The 20,473-nt window shown below is 39.6% G+C and overlaps 3 protein-coding genes across 4 annotated transcripts in view; all 3 read right to left on the reverse strand.

Moving 5' to 3' along the window:
* Nucleotides 1–1,724: 1,724 nt before the first annotated feature.
* On the reverse strand, nucleotides 1,725–3,076 carry ptrhd1 (peptidyl-tRNA hydrolase domain containing 1). The gene is made up of 2 exons (XM_073493054.1): nucleotides 2,857–3,076; nucleotides 1,725–2,063 (listed from the first exon to the last, which is right to left on the reverse strand). The coding sequence occupies exons 1-2, from the start codon at nucleotides 3,064–3,066 to the stop codon at nucleotides 1,893–1,895; spliced, it is 381 nt and encodes a 126-aa protein (XP_073349155.1). The 5' UTR covers nucleotides 3,067–3,076; the 3' UTR covers nucleotides 1,725–1,892.
* A 1,063-nt stretch (nucleotides 3,077–4,139) lies between these two features.
* LOC141018005 (protein NLRC3-like) lies at nucleotides 4,140–17,239 on the reverse strand. Of its 2 annotated transcripts, XM_073492848.1 has the most exons (12): nucleotides 17,133–17,239; nucleotides 16,758–16,860; nucleotides 16,566–16,664; nucleotides 15,769–15,882; nucleotides 14,385–14,442; nucleotides 14,076–14,304; nucleotides 12,197–14,000; nucleotides 11,521–11,688; nucleotides 11,253–11,426; nucleotides 6,533–6,706; nucleotides 6,310–6,356; nucleotides 4,140–5,540 (listed from the first exon to the last, which is right to left on the reverse strand). In XM_073492848.1, the coding sequence occupies exons 2-12, from the start codon at nucleotides 16,844–16,846 to the stop codon at nucleotides 4,987–4,989; spliced, it is 3,510 nt and encodes a 1,169-aa protein (XP_073348949.1). In that variant the 5' UTR covers nucleotides 16,847–16,860; nucleotides 17,133–17,239; the 3' UTR covers nucleotides 4,140–4,986. The 2 variants fall into 2 exon arrangements, with proteins under 2 accessions (XP_073348949.1, XP_073348948.1); XM_073492847.1 differs by having other exon boundaries at nucleotides 12,197–14,304.
* A 2,807-nt stretch (nucleotides 17,240–20,046) lies between these two features.
* fam184ab (family with sequence similarity 184 member Ab) overlaps nucleotides 20,047–20,473 on the reverse strand; it is a 94,387-nt gene continuing 93,960 nt past the window's right edge. The window contains exon 20 of the mRNA XM_073493225.1: nucleotides 20,047–20,131. Coding sequence (XP_073349326.1) covers nucleotides 20,047–20,131 — 85 coding nt within the window. The remainder of the gene's footprint in view (nucleotides 20,132–20,473) is intronic.

The following is a 20,473-nucleotide window of genomic DNA, read 5'->3' on the forward strand; positions in this document are numbered from 1 at the left end:
GGTGCACAATTCTAAACAATTCACTGCAAAAAATAATATTTGACCCTTTTACACAGAAATATGGAAGCGACAATAATAGCACAAACTGCTGGATAATATAGAGAGAGCGCATGAGCATTTCCTGGAACCCATCAGACAGATGAACACTGCTGTATTTAATAAAGGACACAATTATGTGCCGGGTCTTTGCTGGGGAGTGGCGGCTGTCTTTCCATTTAATCCCTAATATGCAGACGCTTTTGCATTTTGCACATTGATTTATACTGAACAGGGTTTTTCCTCATGAAACCATGACAACATGGGGAGTCATCGTTTATGTTTGTTACAGCACTGCCAGCTCAGACAGGCAAGGTCAGCTGTGCAACCTATCATGTTGGAACTATAAGAAATCACTAGTTGAGCAATAGTGAGTATCAACCAGATGCTTATATTAATCATTCACTTAAAATAAATACATCTTCTTGAACAAGAAGATGGAGACTGTCCCACCTAGTTTGAGCCTCCTTTAAGTGTCTGAGAAGACCAACAGTCATTTAACTTACTTCTTTATACAAATGTTGGCAAGGTCACAGCTGTTGTTTCTGAAAATTAAGTCATGCCAAGAGGTAGAGAAAACTAAGTTTGTCCACTCAGTCTGTCATGAAATGTCTAAATGGGGATTGTGATCAAGGGCAAAATGGTAAGATCCTAATTATGTCAGTCTCATAAAGGTAATCTTTTCTGTTTTCAAAGCATTGAGATTCAGGTAAATAAAGACTATTGGAAGCATTTCATCAAAAAAAAACCAAAACATTTCATTATTAGCTGCTGGGATTCCTATCTTTCGATCTTTACTGTGAAGAGAAATAACTCCTGAAAAAAAAAAACTGAGGAAAAAGACAAATGAATCCTGGACGGTTCTGGTGAAATGTCACATTCTGATCTCTGTTATGTTGTTCATAGATGACTGAAAAAAGTGGAAACGGCCTTTTCCTGCCCTTTCTAGTTCAAACAATCAAAAGGAACATAACTGTGTTAACAGAAAAAACAGAAGATTTGATGTAATACAGTGTCACACACTGTACTGAGCAGTAATACTATGTAAAAACATGAAGTAATCCTCTAAAAGACAGATCTACCTTTTTTTGTAACAATAAAATGTTCCAGCTGCATTTTTAGAAATTACACTTGAAATAACACGTGTTTTGAGGTCTTGCCATGACAGTTCATAATGTTGAAATATGGCCTGAGTTTTGTACAACTGGATAAGAGACTTGATGTAAAGGAAATGAGTTTATCCTTTTAAGGAGGAAGTTTAAATGTCCTGTTCGCTAACATGAGTCACGCTGCAGCACAACATGACAAAGCAGAAAGTTTTCCATTCTTAAGTTGGGGATTGACAACGTAATAACATATATTTCAATTAAAATGTATGACACATAATTTGTTTTTTCATTATGGGGACTTTATTGCAGCTTTATGTGTGCAAACAAAATAAAATAAAAGATAAAAAGTATGATTTATTTACTGCATACTTTATGTAAACAACAAATCCATTTTTGTCACTATATTATCACAGTTTAATTCTGATAATATGGTGACATCCTGAACACATCGCCAGTTTTTTGTATAATCAAAATTCAAAGTATAGTGTCAACACAGTGTTGAAAAATGTTGTATCTTGCAGTATTAACATAAAAAAAATGTTTTTTTTAACCACCACGACAAATTAATCCAGAAAAAACTTCACATTTTCCCACTTTAATCTTGATTACAGGATTCACTGAGATGAGGAGCACAACTTTCAGATGTCGTCCTTTGATAGATGAAATTAGATACTGAAGCCTCTGTGGCCTCCTCGTCACTGCTGACATGCACTGTAGTTCATATATGAACAATGTCTTTTAATGCCGTCATTTGAAGAGTTTGAACTTGCGCAGCAGCGGCTGGACAGTCTCTTTTGGACATGGCTTCAGAGCCAAGCAGGTGGGGATGTTCTCTGGCTGTTCGATCCAAAGCTTGTGGGCCACACCGGCCTGCGTTAGGTTCTCTGATAGACTAGAGAGGGCGGCCTCGTCTGGAGCCTAGAGAGACAAAAACAAATACACAAAGGAATTTAACGTCCAAGACTGGGACACAGATCATCATGACTTCACATTTGACTCCAGCCTCCATGCCAGAGAAAATGCATATAAATATTTGTAGTTTATCTAGCACTAAAATCTCTTGATGATGACTTAAATAGGACATTTTCTGATTCAAGTATTTAATGAATTGCATCATAGTGAAATTGAAACAGTTTCACCAGCTAAGACTGCAATAAATTATTATTTTAAATTCGTATTATTTAAGGAAATTTAAATTATTTTTAAGTATTATATCAACCCTTAGTATGAATAGCAAAATCATCATAAAACTGACGTGAATCTTAAATAAAGAAATACCTCCAAACTCCATCTGAAATCCGATCTTTTCATTATTTCTTTGCTTGTCGGCACAAACTTACGACAGCTTGAATACCATTTAAGATTTTGTTATCTTCTTAAGGACGTACTTTTAAATTCGGCATTAAGCTTGCATCGACAGATCACTTTAAATAGTCAAAATCGAGGACTTTTTACGTCGCTTTACCTCCGGTTATCATGTTATTCTCGCACGTGTTTTCGAAAGCTTAGTTAGCGGGTGACAGCTAGTATAAACCGCTTAAAAACGACATTTTAAATAAATTTGAACAACGCCGAAGAATACAGCTAACCAGACTAGATTTCAATGTGTTATCAAGTGAATTGTGTTCAGTGATATAACGTCGTTGACGTGCCAAGCAGCACTTAATTGACCAATATTTGAATGGAGTCTGGCGTGACGTGTCGCGCTTACCCCTAGCACTACTTTATGCATGGAGTCCAGCTCTGCCAGGTACTGCTGTGTGTCCGGGTCCCCGTAGTGAAGGTGAATGGCGGCGGTAGCAGCATGACAGGCCTGAGTTATAACAGCCCCCAGGGGCCAGGACAGTTTGTGAACCAGATCCGAGCGGACAACAACATACTGGACCAGCCGGCTGGGGGACCCGGCTCCTGTAGCCGCCATGTTTAGCCTGAACAGGAACGGGTTCAGGGTTTGTTTTCCTTCCGGTTCAGCCGCAGTGGAGTTTCTTATTAAACGATATTGAAGCGCCACTGCCCTCTGCCGGTCACTGATAAAACTGCACGGGTAAACACACAGTCGACCTACTTGCAGCACCAGCAAAGAACAACGTGTTCTCCAAGAAAAACATCCTTTAAGCACCTCACTGCAGCGGCTGTTACTGTACTCTTCACTCCACTGCACTTATATTATAGCCTTAGTTACTGTACTTCACATAGATCTGACAGAGGCCAACAAAACATATGAAGAACTTTTAAAACAAGATGCATTGTAAAATTATATTCTTTTTTTTAAAATTTAGCTTGAATAATTAACTAGTTAATCAATTAGTTGATTTGTCAATTTTCAAAAAATAATGGGAACCAGTTTTGGTCACTGAATAATTGTTTAGGTCATTTCTAATGCAAAAATGTCTAGTAATGTAAGTCAGGTGGACAGGTTGATGGTGACGCAACATTCCCAGAGAACTCTCTGGGAATGTTCCCTAAAGGTTATCTATAGGCTATTTTTTGTGTAACCTTTAAAGACCCTTGAGGGGGAAGGTTCCCTGAAGGTTATTTTTGTGTAACCTTTACAGAACCTTAAGGAAACCTTCACTGAAGGTTTTCTGAGGGTATTTTTTGTAACCTTTACAGAACCTTTAGGGAACGTTCCCTCCAAAAACTCCAAAACCAAACTATATGCAAGGAACTTTTAACTGTGTATGAACACATCTCATTTTAATACTGATGCCTGTATATGACCTACATAAGCAAAATAACCATCTCATTGTCTTGGAGATGAATTGAGGAGTCTCACATCCTGAGGAAAGAAGCTGCTCTGCAGTCTGCTGGCACAGCATTGTCACATTACAGTTATTAATCTTACATAACCACAAAGAGATACATACCTCATTGTATTGCATCCTGCAAACAGCTGTTTATTTTTTTCTTTTTACGTCTCTCTTTCATACGCTTTCACAACAAATGCACAGCTAGACAGATTAGTCTTAAGATCTTTATTACAGGAGGATGTGGTGCTCATACTGCTTTTGTCCACAGGACTGCCAGAATCAAAAACAAAAAACGAAAAAAAGTTACAACAATCAAATCATCAATAAATTTTCATTACTGGCATAAAAAGAAATTCACAGTACTAGTATAGAGTTAAATTAATACGTAGATTAATTGTCATATTGGCAGTATGAACATTAAAAGTGAACATTAGTGTTCCAAATCAAATAATTTTGACAACAAGCATTTCAAAGTCTTTTTGTATACAGACAATGACACTGAAGAATCCAGTAATAAACATTTTCATTCCATGATATTTGATAGAAAACTGACCACGGGATGTTTTCTACAGAGAAAGATGAAGATTCCTAACCTGTCTAGTTGGGTAATTATGAAATTTGAGTTATAAAACAACAAAATAAAATAATATCCAAAATTATCAGGTACATTTGTAATCTTATATCTCACTATATAATGTGCATGTAGCAGCAGCAGTATTTTGTACAGGTACGTTAGAAATGTACTCGCCCATACGATATTGCAATATGTCAAATACAGATAAATCAAAATATAACGTTAATGAACATGTATTGTGTACATCACCTCTGAATTTTGAATTTGCCTATAGATTTAGAGCTCTTACTGCAGACTAGACCAACCTGTTCTCTCCAGGAGAGTTTATAATCGATCAGAATACCTGAAAAACATGTTGATGAAGATTATTTCTTTATTATGAATAATTTGCTAATTGTCATCCTTTTTTTTCGTCTCACAAATAACATGAAATTAGACTTTTTGACATTTAGAGACAACTTAATTATGAGTTATTAGCAGTGTGAGTGTTTCTCTACACATGAGGAGACTCTCCCTCCTACAGCTCACACAGAGACACTGAGGAACCAGGTGACCATAACCAGAACCCAGGATAAAGTGGTTCGGTGAATGTGGTGTTGAAGGTGTGGAGGTGGATCAGTGTGTGAGAGGAGACTCTGTAGAAGGACAGAGTGCCAGCAGGACAGTCCAAATACACTGCCACTCTGTTGGAGTCAGAGTCAGAGTCAGAGTCAGAGTTGGAGGAGGTGGGAGGGAGGGTTGTTTTTCTTTTATTGTGATAGACAGCAAAATCATCAGAGCACTCCAGACTCCAGGACTGATTATTCCCTCCAAACCAGCTTTCAGCTCTGTTTCTTCTTGCTAAGATTCCTTTGTAAGACACTGATACATACACCATTCCTCTCCACTCGACCTCCCAGTAACAGCGACCAGTCAGACCATCTCTACACAGCAGCTGTTCCCAGCAGTTAAACCTCTCTGGGTGATCAGGATACGGCTGCTTCACTTTCACTGCTGTCACCTTCCTGTTGTTGTTGGTCAGTTTGAGGAGTCTGTTTACTGTGTTTGTGTCCACTGTGAGTTCACAGGCCCCTGGTGGAGAGAACAAGACACAAAATAGTTTAATATCTAACACACCTACTGTACTATACATTAGATCCAAACTTCAGAATGACTCATGCTGACACACAAGCCTCTGGCCCTGTTCACATTTGGTATCAACATGTCTGTGAACACACTGTCTGTTTCAACTAAATAGTAAATGGCAATATCCCAAACTCCCTCAACAAATCATGTGATTTTAAGAGTGGTTGCATGAGGAGAAACTTAACGAACTTTGTGAAACTGCTACGGCAATTTCTAAATCATTGGTGCCTTCTTGTAAATTCAGCATTGAATACAATACATTAAGATGTATTATGATTAAAGAATATAACATACTGACAGTTAACATGTCAAATTTTACAAATATAGTCATCTGTAGCTAATATAGGCTACTTCTTTGTCATCTGTGGAGAAAGTCACCAGACTTGACAAATTGCTAAATTTTAAGACTTGTTGCATTAGAGGAGAAACTTTCTAAACTTTGTGAAACACTGTCTACAACACACTTTTTGTGCCTACTTGTTAATTCGGCAAATGTTATTAATGAAAAAATGTCTTTCTTTGTGTAAAACACATTATATTCATTTGTTCCAGTGATGTAGGTGTACATTTGCATATATAGTGGGGGTGTGAATTGACAGGCTTGGAGCTGTCCACTTGTGATCGGATCACTCAGCACGGATGGTAAAACCAAATGTGGCCAGCCTCTTTGATTTAAACTACTTTATCATGTGCTGCCTTGTAAACACATACTCACATTTCCTGACACCAGGTTTCAGCCTCTCCCATCCACAATGTCCCACCCTGGAGGAAGAAACAAAGTCAGAATGAACCTTCACAAGCTTTCTCATGAACCGTCACTCAGATCCAGCATTAAGACACAAGAATATACATATACTCAATTCTCAATTAGAAAATTGAGACAATAAAATACTAAAAATGAGAAATATAACTAAAGATGTAGATATAAAAACGATTACCTGAGAGTCTCCAGTCTCCAGTGTGGATCCTCCAATCCGGCCAACAGCAGCTTCGCTCCTGAGTCTCCTGGGTGATTGTAGCTGAGGTCCAGTTCTCTCAGATGGGAGGGGTTGGATCTCAGAGCTGAGGCCAGAGAAACACAACCTTTCCCTGTGATCAGACAGCCTGACAGCCTGGAGACATACACACAAACACAGATCAATATTTATTTTGATCAATTTCATCATTTCACTGGTTTGAAAATTCATTGTTACTATGCAGTCAAATGACACTGGAACCCTCAAGTATTTTGAATTAAATCTACATTAATTTAATTTTGACCACACTGTTATTAAACAAAAGAACTGACACATTTCCATCTAATAAAGTTGATATTATGTGCTCGCCTGATATTATAATGTTGCCTACTTCTGTGGTGACTTGCCAAAGCTAACACGTGTTAGGGCTCCACCAGATCTTAAAAAAAAATATACCAGGCTCTTTAGCTGCGAGATGTTCCACTTTCTTTACCAGCTATACTCTAATCTGCTTTTTGTTGCTGGGCAGGTAGCGTACAGTCGGGTTATTAGAGCTTGTTTGATAAAAGCAGCTACTTGTAAAGGTGTGAGTCGTAAAAACAACATTGGACAAAGAAAATATTTGGGATAATATAAGTACACAACTCAACATAATTTATAACAAGGACCTAGACGTTTTCAGATATTTTCATACAGAATTCCTACATATTATATTGTGTTGATGAAGGTTCTCAGACATCCAGGTCATGGTAATTCTAGGTGCTATATCATAGGCAACTGGACTTGTTTCAGTTTCTTGAAGACATTTGACCTCTCATCCAAGAGGCCAGTTGGATCAACGACCCATAAGGTGGCCCTAACGACTCTGAAACTCAGAGCTCACGCATGTCCTTAACGACTCTGTAAGGACACTCCCACACAGAGTTTAAAAGCCTGCAACTGCCCTTCAGTTAGTTAGAACTGAAGAAGCCTCTTGGATGAGAGGTGAAACGTCTTCAAGAAACTGAAACAAGTCCAGTTGCCTACGATACAGCACTTAGAATTACATATTATCTCTTTTAAACAAATCTTTTATTATAAATGATATAATTTTAGATAAAAACCTGGACATCATTTTCCTTACAGAGACATGGCTGGGCACTGACGCACCTGTTGTTCTCACCGAGGCTTCCCCACCAAATTTTAACTTTTTATTTTCTACTAGGGGGTGCAGAAGAGGGGGCGGTACTGCTTCGATTGCAAAGACCAACATGCATACAAACAAAGTCAATTTTAACAGCTACACATCATTTGAATATCATGCCTTCGTTTGTAGCAGCCCGCCTATCCTCTGTATAACTATCTACCGACCACCCCAGTATTCCACTTCTTTTATTAATGAATTTTCAGAGCTTTTATCAATTATTCATACCTCTTTTAACAGAATTTTAATAACCGGTGATTTTAATTTACACGTCGACATCTCCTCAGACTTACTGTCTAGAGAATTTTTAAACCTTTTACACTGCCTCGATTTTAAGCAACATGTCACGCAGCCGACCCACAGCAGGGGGCGCACCTTGGACCTGGTTATATCTTATGGTCTGTCCATTGGCGCGCCCTCTGTTGTGGACCTGGCTGTGTCTGACCATTTTTGTGTGTTTTTTACAATCACCAGTTTTAACCAGCGAGAGGCCCCTGTGGGAACAGTGAGGAAACGCTACCTAACTTCTGAAGTGGCTGCAAATTTTATCCAGATCTTACAGAGCACTCCTGCCGAAATTCTACCAGCACCCTGCGATTTTATTACTGACAACTTCAACAACAAAATAAAGACAACACTGGACTCAGTGGCTCCACTTTTTATCAAAACAGTTAAAACAAGATCTACACCCCCGTGGAGAACTGAGGATATCAAAAAACTAAAAAGGGAATGCAGGAGTGCTGAAAGGAGATGGAGGAAATCCAAGTTGACAGTTCACTACGACATACTACGTCAACGACTCAAAATTTACAATAACACAGTCAAACAAGCAAGAATCTCCCACTTCCAAAACTTAATCCATGACCATAAAAATAACCCCAAATTCTTATTCTCCACAATCGATCTTTTAACAAACAAAACTTTTAAAAGATCCTCCAGGATACCAGATGACGCCCTCTGCGAGGATTTTGCAGACCACTTCAGAAGAAAAATCAATGACATCAGATCCAGTCTTTTATCCCAACAGCTTTTAACATCTGGATCATTGCTTTTACCTGAGGAAACACTTGAGAGTTTTGCCCTGGTTGATGCGAGGACACTTGGTCGAGTTTTCTCCCAGGTAAAGCCCACAACCTGCCTTTTAGATCCCATTCCCACACCGTTTTTTAAAACACTCTATGGATTCTTTGAGGAACATCTGCTGTATTTGGTGAATTGCTCTCTTCAGACGGGTGTCTTCCCCACCTCCTTTAAAACGGCGGTGGTGAAGCCCCTTCTGAAGAAGAGTGACTTAGACCCCAATGTTTTAAACAACTACCGGCCTGTATCCAACTTACCATTTTTAAGTAAAATTTTAGAAAAACTTGTTTCTAATCAAGTAAATGAATTTTTTAACTCAAAACATATTTTAGAGTCTCATCAGTCTGGTTTTAGGATGAACCACAGTACAGAGACAGCACTTTTAAAGATTTTAAATGACATCAGGTGTAATTTAGATAACAACAAACTCACAGTCTTGGTACTACTGGATCTAACAGCCGCCTTCGATACAGTAGACCATCACATTTTATTAAATAGACTGAGGAACCTGGTTGGCCTCTCTGGTACTGTTTTTAACTGGTTCACATCCTACCTCACTGATCGAAGTTTCTTTGTTAGTATGGATACATGTTCCTCAAGAACCCATAAGATAAAGTGTGGGGTTCCCCAAGGGTCAATTTTAGGTCCAACTCTTTTTAATCTTTACATGCTTCCCCTTGGGGACGTCATCAGGAGGCATGGCATCAATTTCCATAGTTATGCTGATGATACACAACTGTACATTGCCGCGTCTCCTGATGACACAGGGCCAATTGATGCCCTTTTTAACTGTATTTTAGACATTAGGTCATGGATGGCAGCAAACTTCCTACAGCTCAACCAGGACAAAACAGAGGTTTTAGTCATTGGTCCTGAAGGCCAGAGAGAGAAACTTTTACCAAAGCTACAGGATTTTAAACCCTCAAAATCAGTAAAAAATCTGGGCGTGATTTTTGACTCTGACCTCACTTTTATTCCACACATCAAAAACATAACAAAGATAGGTTTTTACCATCTTAAAAATATAGCCAGAGTCCGCCCGTTTCTCTCCCAGGCCAGCACGGAGGTGCTGATGCATGCTTTTATCTCTTGTCGTTTAGATTATTGTAATGCCCTGCTCTCTGGTCTTCCCAAAAAGAGTTTGCATAACTTACAATTATTACAAAACTCAGCTGCACGAGTGCTGACGAAGACCAGAGGGCGGGAGCATATTACGCCTGTTTTAAAATCGCTGCATTGGCTCCCTGTGCGCTTCAGGATTAATTTTAAGGTTCTTTTACTTGTTTTTAAGTGTCTTAACGGTCTTGGGTCTTCTTATCTATCTGCATTACTTTTACCCTATCAACCCTCGCGGACCCTGAGGTCCTCCGGTGCTGGCCTTTTAACGATACCACAAGTTAGAACTAGAACACACGGGGAGGCGGCATTCAGTTATTATGGCCCCCGATTGTGGAACAGCCTCCCGGAGAACCTCAGGGCCGCAGAGAATGTTGATGTTTTTAAAAAGAGGCTCAAGACCCATCTTTTTAATCAGGCATTTAATTGAGCTCATTTAACTCTTTCTAATTACCGGCATTTTTTATTATTTATTTATTTATTTATTTATTTATTTATTTATTTATTTATTTATTATTATTATTCTATTTTATATTAATTCTTAGTTAAGCCAATCCTGTTTTATTACTTACTTGTTTTATCTCAATGTTTTATTTCAATGTTTTAGTCGTTATTTATGGTCTATTTTATACATTATATTGTTCTATTCCCTCAGTTTTAGCTTCTATACCTTTTATCTTATTTTACTGTTTTAGCCCCTCGATTCTCCAGTGTTTCCTCCTGGGGGCCTACCACACCGGGAGTTGCTTCTGGTCCACCGTTGGGGGTGCTGTCCCGAGGACGGCCCTGGCCGGAGTGGCGGGAGAGCTTTACGCCTTGGTGTGGAGCCTCCTGTCTACCTGGGCTGGGGCGGTCCTTTTGGTGGCGCCCCTGCAGTCATGGACCTTGATTCCTCTCGGTGTGCACGGCCCCCAAAGGTAGCTGTTCCTCACCTCTGATCTTTGTGCCGAGCCATGTCTCCTTAGCAATAACTAGTGTATGTCTGTGGGTGTGTGTATGTTTGTGTGTGTGGGGGTGTATGTATGTCAGTATGTCTATGTATGTACGTGAGTGTGTATGTAACTGTGTATTTGTGTGTATGTTTATGGGTGTGGGAGGCTTGGGGTTTTTATGATGTTGTCTTGCTCTGTTTGTTTGTTTTTATCCTCTGTGAGGCACTTTGTGCTGCAAAACTGCATGAAAAGTGCCATATAAATAAAGATTGATTTGATTTGATTTGATTATATCTTTAAATCCTATAGATTGTGTCTCTTTTGTAAAATACACTTTATCCTGCAAGCAACATTTTAAGAGTTCTCACTTAAACAGAAGCTCAATCCTGACCTGAGAGTCTCCAGTGTACAGTATGGACTGTCCAGTCCGGCAGAGAGTAGCTTCACTCCTGAATCCTGCAGATCATTGTTACTCAGGTCCAGTTCTCTCAGACTACAGGACTGAGAGCTGAGAACTGACACCAAAGCTTCACAGCTTCTCTCTGACAGATTACAGCCAGTCAGCCTGAAAAACATGCACAGGAATAAATGTGAAGACATTTCCCTCCTTATTTAATTTGACTTACTTTTATTTTTGTGAGCAGGTTTAATAATCCAACCTGAGGGTCTCCAGTGTACAGTTTGGACTCTCTAGTTCAGCCGACAGCTGCTTCACTCCTGAATCCGACAGGTCGTTGTTACTCATGTCCAGCTCTCTCAGACTGGAGGAGCCGAGAACTGAGGACAGAGCTTCACAGCTTCTCTCTGACAGATGACACCCACTCAGCCTGGAGAAGAGTTGGTGATAAAGATACATACTGATTTCTATTGTATGCAAGGGATGCACAATGTGAGATTTTTAACAGATATTTTCGAAATCATGTTGGTGATGGCGACATATGCACATTTCTTTCTGCATCCCTATTGAGTACAGAATCAAACACATCACATTTCTATGGTTGCCCTTACTGAGTTGATGAAATAAAGATTTTTTGGGATCATTGGTGTTTTTTAGTTAAATATATTTGTTTTTTTTTAATAAAGTATATTATAACAAAGATATCATGGATTGTACCTTAGATTTCTGGGGATGAGCCTTATCTGAACTACAAGGTCACAGATTTTTGTCTTTCATTTCATGGCTGCATTAATCTGTGAAGGTTCAATAAAGCTGAAGAAACAATATGAATATTTTTCAGTTAATAAACTTATTAATTAGTTGACTAAATCTTAGACTCTCATTTGACATTTATTAGCTGAGAACAAACCATACACATAGTTAGTATCTGCACTTACAGAGCTTTGTTGGAGCCTTTGACCACCGGCAGCAGCCTCAGCAGAACCTCCTCAGAAGCGGAGTATTTCTTCAGGTCAAACACTTCCAGATCTTTCTCCGATGACAGTAAGATGAAGCCCAGAGCCGACCACTGACCCGGAGACAGTTTATCTGTGGAGAGACTTCCTGAACTCAGGTACATTTGGATCTCCTCCACTAGAGAATGATCATTCAGTTCATTCAGACAGTGGAATAGATTGATGCTTCTCTCTGGAGACAGGTTCTCGCTGATCTCCTTCTTGATGTACTCGACTGTTTCCTGATTGGTCTGTGAGCTGTTTCCTGTGTGTGTCACCAGACCTCGTAGGAGAGTATGATTGGTTTGCAGTGAGAGACCCAGGAGGAAACGGAGGAACAAGTCCAGGTGTCCATTTGGACTCTGTAAGGCCGTGGTCACTGCGCTCTGGTAGAGTTGTGTTGGATAAGGTCTGTATCTGAATACTTTCGACCACCACAGGGCTGATGGTTCTCCTGACAGCAGATTGATGCCAGAGTTAAAGAAAGTCAGATGGACATGAAGAGCAGCCAGAAACTCCTGAACGCTCAGATGGACAAAGCAGAACACCTTGTCCTGGTACAGTCCTCTCTCCTCTTTAAAGATCTGTGTGAACACTCCTGAGTACACTGAGGCTGCTCTGATGTCGATGCCGCACTCTGTCAAGTCTGATTCATAGAAGATCAGGTTGCCTTTCTGCAGCTGTTCAAAAGCCAGTTTTCCCAGAGACATGATCATCTTCTTGCTCTCTGGACTCCAGTGTGGATCCGTCTCAGCTCCTCCATCATACTTGACGTTCTTCAGCTTGGACTGAACCACCAGGAAGTGGATGTACATCTCAGTCAGGGTCTTGGGTAGCTCTTCTTCCTCTCTGGTCTTCATCACATCCTCCAGAACTGTAGCAGTGACCCAGCAGAAGACTGGGATGTGGCACATGATGTGGAGGCTTCGTGATGTCTTGATGTGGGAGATGATCCTGTTGGCCTGCTCCTCATCTCTGAATCTCTTCCTGAAGTACTCCTCCTTTTGTTCATCAGTGAACCCTCTGACTTCTGTCACCATGTCAACACACTCAATAGGGATCTGATTGGCTCCTGCAGGTCGTGTGGTTATCCAGAGGTGAGCAGAGGGAAGCAGTTTCCCCCTGATGAGGTTTGTCAGCAGCACATCCACTGAGGTGGGCTCTGTGGCATCAGTGAGGATCTCAGTGCCGCGGAAGTCCAGAGGAAGTCGACACTCGTCCAGTCCATCAAAGATGAACACGACCTTGAACTCTTCAAACCTGCGGATTCCTGCGTCTTTGGTTTCAGTGAAGAAGTGATGAACGAGATCTACCAAGCTGTACTTTTTCTCTTTCAGCACATTCAGCTCTCTGAAAGTGAACGGAAATGTGAACTGAATGTCCTGGTTGGCTTTGTCTTCAGCCCAGTCCAGAGTGAACTTCTGTGTCAAGACTGTTTTCCCAATGCCAGCCACTCCCTTCGTCATTGCTGTTCTGATTGGTTCATCTCTTCCAGGTGAGGGTTTAAAGATATCTTCTTGTCTGATTGTTGTTTCTGGTCTGGCCGGTTTCCTGGACGCTGCTTCAATCTGTCTGACCTCATGTTCATCATTGACGACTCCCGTCCCTCCCTCTGTGATGTACAGCTCTGTGTAGATCTCATTCAGAAAGGTTTGGTTTCCTGCTTTAGCGATCCCCTCGAACACGGACCGAAACTTCTTCTGCAGGTTAGATTTGAGTTGACGCTGACAAACTGCAACAATGCTTCCTGAATGAAGACACAACAAATCAGTGAGTGGATGTTTGTGTGAATAAGAAAACAGTCTAATGAGAATCCTCTTACTGCTCTGCAGACTGTCAGCCAGCTCCTCCTGCTTCATCCTCCTCAGGAAGTGCAGTGTGATCTTCAGGAATGCCTCACTGCTGCTCCTCCTCTGCTCTTCCTCCTCACCGCCCAACACCTCCTCATCCTCACTCTGCCTCTCTAAGCACTCTGGGTAATCTGGACTCAGAACCTTCTGGAACTTCTTTAGCTCGTTTCTCACAAAGGTGGCGATGTTGTCCTCAAGATGCTGGAAAAGAATAAATTGTAAAAGACAGTTTTTCATTTAATTTGCAGCTTAAGTAAACTTGTTTTCAGACATTTACTCACCTTAAATATGGAGTCCAGGTCTGTTGGATGCTGCTGACCACCGGGAACCTGCTGCACTCTGCAGAGAAAACATGAAGTAGTATGATTACAAATGTTAACAGGGACACATTTGTACAGAGGCTGCCTACTTCTGGGGACATCTGATTGATTAGGTGATACAGTTTTCTGGTATTAATGATGATATCTTTAGGCTGATATAAGAAGCTATCTCAGCATCTCATTTGTCACATAATTCTTTGATTTTCCGATTTTCCTGGAAAACTGGTCTGTCTCTCTGTACTAAATTGGGTGCTAAGAGACTGAAAAGGAGTTTACTGATTTTGTAAAAGTCTTGAGAGAATCACCAGCTTACTGTGGTAGAGGGGTTTGCATGCCTTCATGACCCTGGGAGCTGAGTTGTTTAAAACATGTCCGTAGGGCTGGGTATCGAACTTCGCTATTTTAATGGCACCGACTGAACTGCCTCAATACTATCGAGTATCAAAAAATGTCTTGTCATTCGATATCAAATTTCAACACCTAAGGAGTTCATCTCATCAGCGTCAGTGAGCCAATAAGCATGCAGCATGCTTGTTGTGCCAAGATCTAATAGTGCTGGTGAGTGGCTGTCTCGAGGCAATGCAGGAAAAACACTAGGTTAAACTCCAAGATGGGGCTCATCACGTGTATGTGTCATGTTGTTTGTTGTTAAAACGGACTTAATAAAATTGTTATAGAAAAAAGTATTATTCAGGAACCAGTATCAAGGTCAAGTCAAGGTATTGGTATATGTACCAGTATCAAAGATTACATTACATTTTACATATTACATTTTATTTATATTTTAAAGTTAACATTTTTCAACATTTTTTGCTTTATCTTCAGCAGACTCACCTATTGTAACTAGTTGTTTGTCTTCACTGTAAAAGTCGCTCAGCTGCAGAGTAACAACCTCTTCTGGTTTAAAGGTCATATTGGTAACATTTTTATGTCGCCAAATCATTATTTTTTAAAAATAAATAAATAAATCTACAGAGCTTGTAGAAAGGTGCAGCATAAAAGTATCACTACTCCTTAAAAACATTATTATGATTATGAATCAATAATTTAAAAATGTTTGTCAGGTCCAAAATGATTGTGTGTGTATGAATTCTGACGGTCGGTTCCAGCTTCTAACGAGGTTCGTCAGCTAATAGTATCACACCGTTGGTATCATGTGGTATCAGTTTGTGGAAAAAAACCTAAAAATATCTTCGGCATAATGTACTGCCCTAACATTAGCTAACTATTGTTACCAACATTAACGTTAACTAGCGTGAGCAACGTTAACGTTAGCTAGTGCAACACTTGAGGGGGGCAGATGATTCGTAGCTGAATGTGATCAAAAACACCTTTCAATTCTTACTTTTCTTTATCAGAGCGGTCTTCATCCTTGAAGGTAACAGGCTCAATCATGGAGCAGTCACTCTTCATGGACACACCGCTGGGTGCAGGGGAGTCTGGTCTCTGCTGGTGAACCCTGCGAGAAACACACAGACAAACCAACGCACCTCTTAAAGCAACATTATGTAGAAATTAGCATTTTGTGTGATTCGGCGCTCCCCACAGTTTGCGCAACACCACTAAATACAAATCCCAGGTCTGTAACAAGGTGGAGTGGTTGAGACAGAGACACCATTCACCCTGTTACAAGACAGCACCTCCCACAGGTTGGACTGGCTTGTTTAGGCGCCATACAGCCAAGCTGCTCCCACGACAGCTCAATAGGCTTGAGATCTGGCGGCCGGTCCATTACAGACAGAATACCAGCTGACTGCTTCTCTTAGTAGTTCTTGCACGGTTTGGATCTGTGCTTTGGGTCATCGTCTCGTTGTAGGATGAAGTTGGCTCAACTCAAGCGCCATCCACAGGGTAGGACGTGGCATTGCAAAATGGAGTGACAGCCTTCCTTATTCAAGACTCCTTTGACCCTGTACAAATCTCCTTTCATACTTCCCTCTTGCGTCGACGACACCCATCTAAAAACTTCATTTTGATCTCAACTACGTTATATATGTTCACGGACAGAATCAAAATCACTTCTCTGGTTGTTCCTGCAAAAAAAGGTGTCTCCAGGACCACATTTTACCATGATGACACACACACAGACTCATTACTAGATGACGCTGCAGAGTAACAAACTCTTCTGCTTTAAATTCTTACTTTTCTTCATCCTTGAAGGTAACAGGCTCAATCATGGAGCAGTCACTCTTCATGGACACACCGCTGGGTGCAGGAGAGTCTGCCCTCTGCTGGTGAACCCTGATGAGAACACACACAGAGCTTTGACTGTGAATAATGACGGTGGAGTGATTTGATCTGAGAGTCACGGACAGTTAGAGATCCTCATCTCACCTCTGAGCTCCGGTCTGTCCGTCATGTTCCTCACACAGAGTGGCTGTAGAGAGAGGGACGTCCTCCTCTGTCTCCTCACAAGGATTCATTGCAGAGCTCACACCTTCACACAGACACAACAACATGCTGTCACATGTCAGGTTACAGTTCTCCTCTGTCACATGACAAAGTTAGAGTTCACACAAATACATACAAATCAGACGGTTTACATGTTGACAACCGTTTTATTTATTAAAGTTGGACTACAGGTTACATGTAGAAGTAATATGAAGTACTTTTACTTTGAAGTGTTTGAGAAATCCTTATAGAAAACAAGGTTAAGTCAGTTTTTTACTTAGATGTTGAATAAAAACTCTTTTTCCAGAAGTATTTCACCTGTATTTTGACTTCAACGGTAGTCAACTGTGTTTGTGACCTCTTCTCAAGTATTTTCTGAAAAAAACAAACAAAAAACTCGAACAACAATGGTGTCTTCTTTCTGTTCAAACGTATTCTGCTAAAAAAAAACACAAGCAGTTGATCCTGAACACCTCTCACTTTAACCACACCGGTGGTTAACTGTGTCAGACTAATGCGAGACAGAAACATTCAGATAACATGAGTCACTGCAGGAGAAAAGAGAAGAAATCTGACATGAAAAACGCAAACATACCTCTTTGTGTGGAGGCAGCAACTAGTTCTGCGTCACCAGAGAGTGAAAGTGAAAGTTAGAGACAGAAAGTAAACTTTACTTTTTCTTTCCTTTTTTAAAAGAAGTTAATAGTTAATAGTAAAAATCCTCTCAGTGCAAGTTAAAACATTACTCTGAGTTATGACAGGTCTGATCTAATAACAGGCTTGTGAGCTACTTTTCTGTAATGGAAAGTATTTTTTACTTAGTGTTTTATTGTATTGGAATATTTCTTAGATGTGTGTCCATACAGTTCAACAAACCCAGGCCAGAAAACTACACTTTAAAGTTTCTTTGTAGTTTAAACAGCTGCATCCAACACATCTGTCATTGTTGTCTCCGTCCTCTTCTTCTTCTGTCCTCTTCATCACCATCTTCTGTGCTTCATCTCACAGGTAATCCCCGTCTTTCTTCTCAAAAGTTGACTGTGTTTTTCTCCTTCTGACAGCACACTTGTGTCTGTGTGATGGGGAGTCTTTATATACTTTCATATACTTTATACGGAAAAATGTTTGTTCCTTCACCATCTCACCTTGCATATTGTATAGTTTTCTACGGTGCTGTCCTGATCAAACAGTTCAATGTAGTGTCATGTAGTGTCTCTGCAAGAGAGATTTACTCACTGTTATCATTTGGGAATGTGTTCTGTCTGTAATGTGGTGTTGTGTTCTTTTGAGAGTGGTTTTAACTCGGTTAAAACACCAAAGGTTGAGGGTGTGTGGAAGTTCATGAATGTCAAATTAATTCATCAAGTACAAGTTTTAACAGACTGCAAGTTCAGATTTGAGAACGACCAGGGTGTGTGTGGACAATTATTTTTGAATGCAGCGGTCAAGAGTTACTGTGTCACCCTGACATAACCCTGCTTCTTTATCACAATTATTTGTAAATATTACATTTCTGTGTTTATTTTCCCAGTGTAATGTTTGTATTTTATGTTCTATCTTATTTTTCTATTAATTATGGCATTCTGTTCTTGTTTTTATATTCATGCCAGGTCTGTTTTCACGTGAAACACACAAAAAAGTGAATATTATTATCATCATCATTATTATTATTATGTTACACTTTAAAAGACCGTTATTCAAAATGGTAATTTTAAAGTTGATTAAACATTAGTTATTTCACTATTAACAATTAATTTCATGCTTTATTAACCATTTATTAAGCAATTGTTTATTGTAGTTCACCTTTGATCATTATTTGGATGGCCATTTTGAAGTTGCACCTGATGTTTATATTGAAGTTTGCTGATTATTAATATTGTAAAGTAAGATTGTAAAGGTTATCTGACTTTACAATATTAATTAAAGTTGAATTTACTTTAAATTTGACATTTATTAATGATGGTTATTTTAAATTGTCACAAATGAAGCTTATATTAATATTAATGTAGCTGTTGTTGTTGTTATGTGATGAATCAGCTTTTTAAAATTTTTCTAAAATACAAAAACTATCCTGATGAAGCCTGTTGATACACATTCTCTTCACATTCTGTAAAAAAAATAGCAAAAGAATTCAAACAAACCACAACTTAAACATTTTAAACCTTTTCTGCCTCAAAATGTGCTGCAGCTCAATATCTCAGTCACTGATGAACTTCCATGATGTTGCATCTCTTAAAATACAGCAACACTAAACAGTGTGAACCACTTATTCATTCAAATAAATGACAAACAAACACAAGTAAATGTCACAATAATTATTTATTAAGCATACACATTATAATATAAATATAAAATATGCTATTTTTGTTTTTAAAATTGGTGAGACATCATTATATCTGTGTTGAGACAGACAACCATACAAACAGGTTTTAATATTCTACCAAAATCTGCTGAAACTTCTATGCAGCTGTAACAAACTCGCCATGATGGTGCCGTCCTAAAACCAGAGCCTATGTTCATGGAGCATATCAGAGAAGTGTGACTGATCTAGGATCAGGTCCGTGGAAATGTCACCGTTAATGAGGAGGCGAACTGGTCGTAGATCAGCGCTCCTAGTCTAAGATGCTGTATGCAGTGGGCCCACGTACAGAGAGAGCACAATAACCTACCGTATATTTCTTTATATATATATTTCTTACTGGAGTCCAACGATGGCAATTAGCAGCATGATAATGCACCACTCAATTTTTTTTTCTAGTTCCATGAAACTGCAAAATAAGTCAGGAAGTAAAGAAATCAAAGAAACATCGAACAGACTGATGATCATTGTCACTGTACTAAGAGAGAAACTCATCCACAGTGAAACAATCAGAGAGAATCAAACAATCAAATCAGATCAGAGTGATGACGTCTGACGGTCAGGATCCAATCACTTTCACCTCAGCCAACGACAGGAAGTGGGTCATCTTTACATTTTCACCAAAGCGAGGATGAAGGACATCGAGCTCTGTGCGTTTCACTGACAGATCAATGACAATTAATCCTCAAACCATGAATTAGACTTCCAGCTGACTGAGTCTAAAGTGAGCTGATCCCCAAACCGATCAATGACAATAAATAACAAATAGTTTTAACATTTTTTCTCTTTTTTTCTGTGTTTTTTTATCTCAGTTTTTTTTTTCTCAAGTTTGGTTGACATGCTGAATCCTTGTGTTTGCAGGTTTGTTGTCAATCAAAAGGAAAAGTATTGAGCGAACCACTCCTGGCGCTGGGCGTCCGGGGAGTCGATGGTGGAGTCAGTCTTTGTTTCAGGAGGGCTGCAGATGCAAAAATCGCCACGAGGAAAATGAAAACAAAAGACAGAGAAAAGACAAGTCAGGGAAGAAGCCAGAGGTTCACTCAGTGCTGTGCTACACATGACTGAATGGTGGGAGCAATGTCCGTAAAGTTGGTCTTTTGCTCTACTTTGCTACCGTCCTCTTCTCTGTTTGTGCTTAAGCTTTAATTTTTTCACTGAGTCAAACAGAAGTGAGCTGCAGTTTTGCTGCATTGCAAAAAATCAATTTATGTTTGGATTTGATTTATCGAGCCTGACACAGAACAGCAATACAACCATCAGATTATATGAAAACCAATGGATTTTTCTTTAAAACTTAAGA

The sequence above is a fragment of the Pagrus major genome, chromosome 22 (assembly GCF_040436345.1).
Source record: "Pagrus major chromosome 22, Pma_NU_1.0".
Taxonomy (NCBI): Eukaryota; Metazoa; Chordata; class Actinopteri; order Spariformes; family Sparidae; genus Pagrus; species Pagrus major.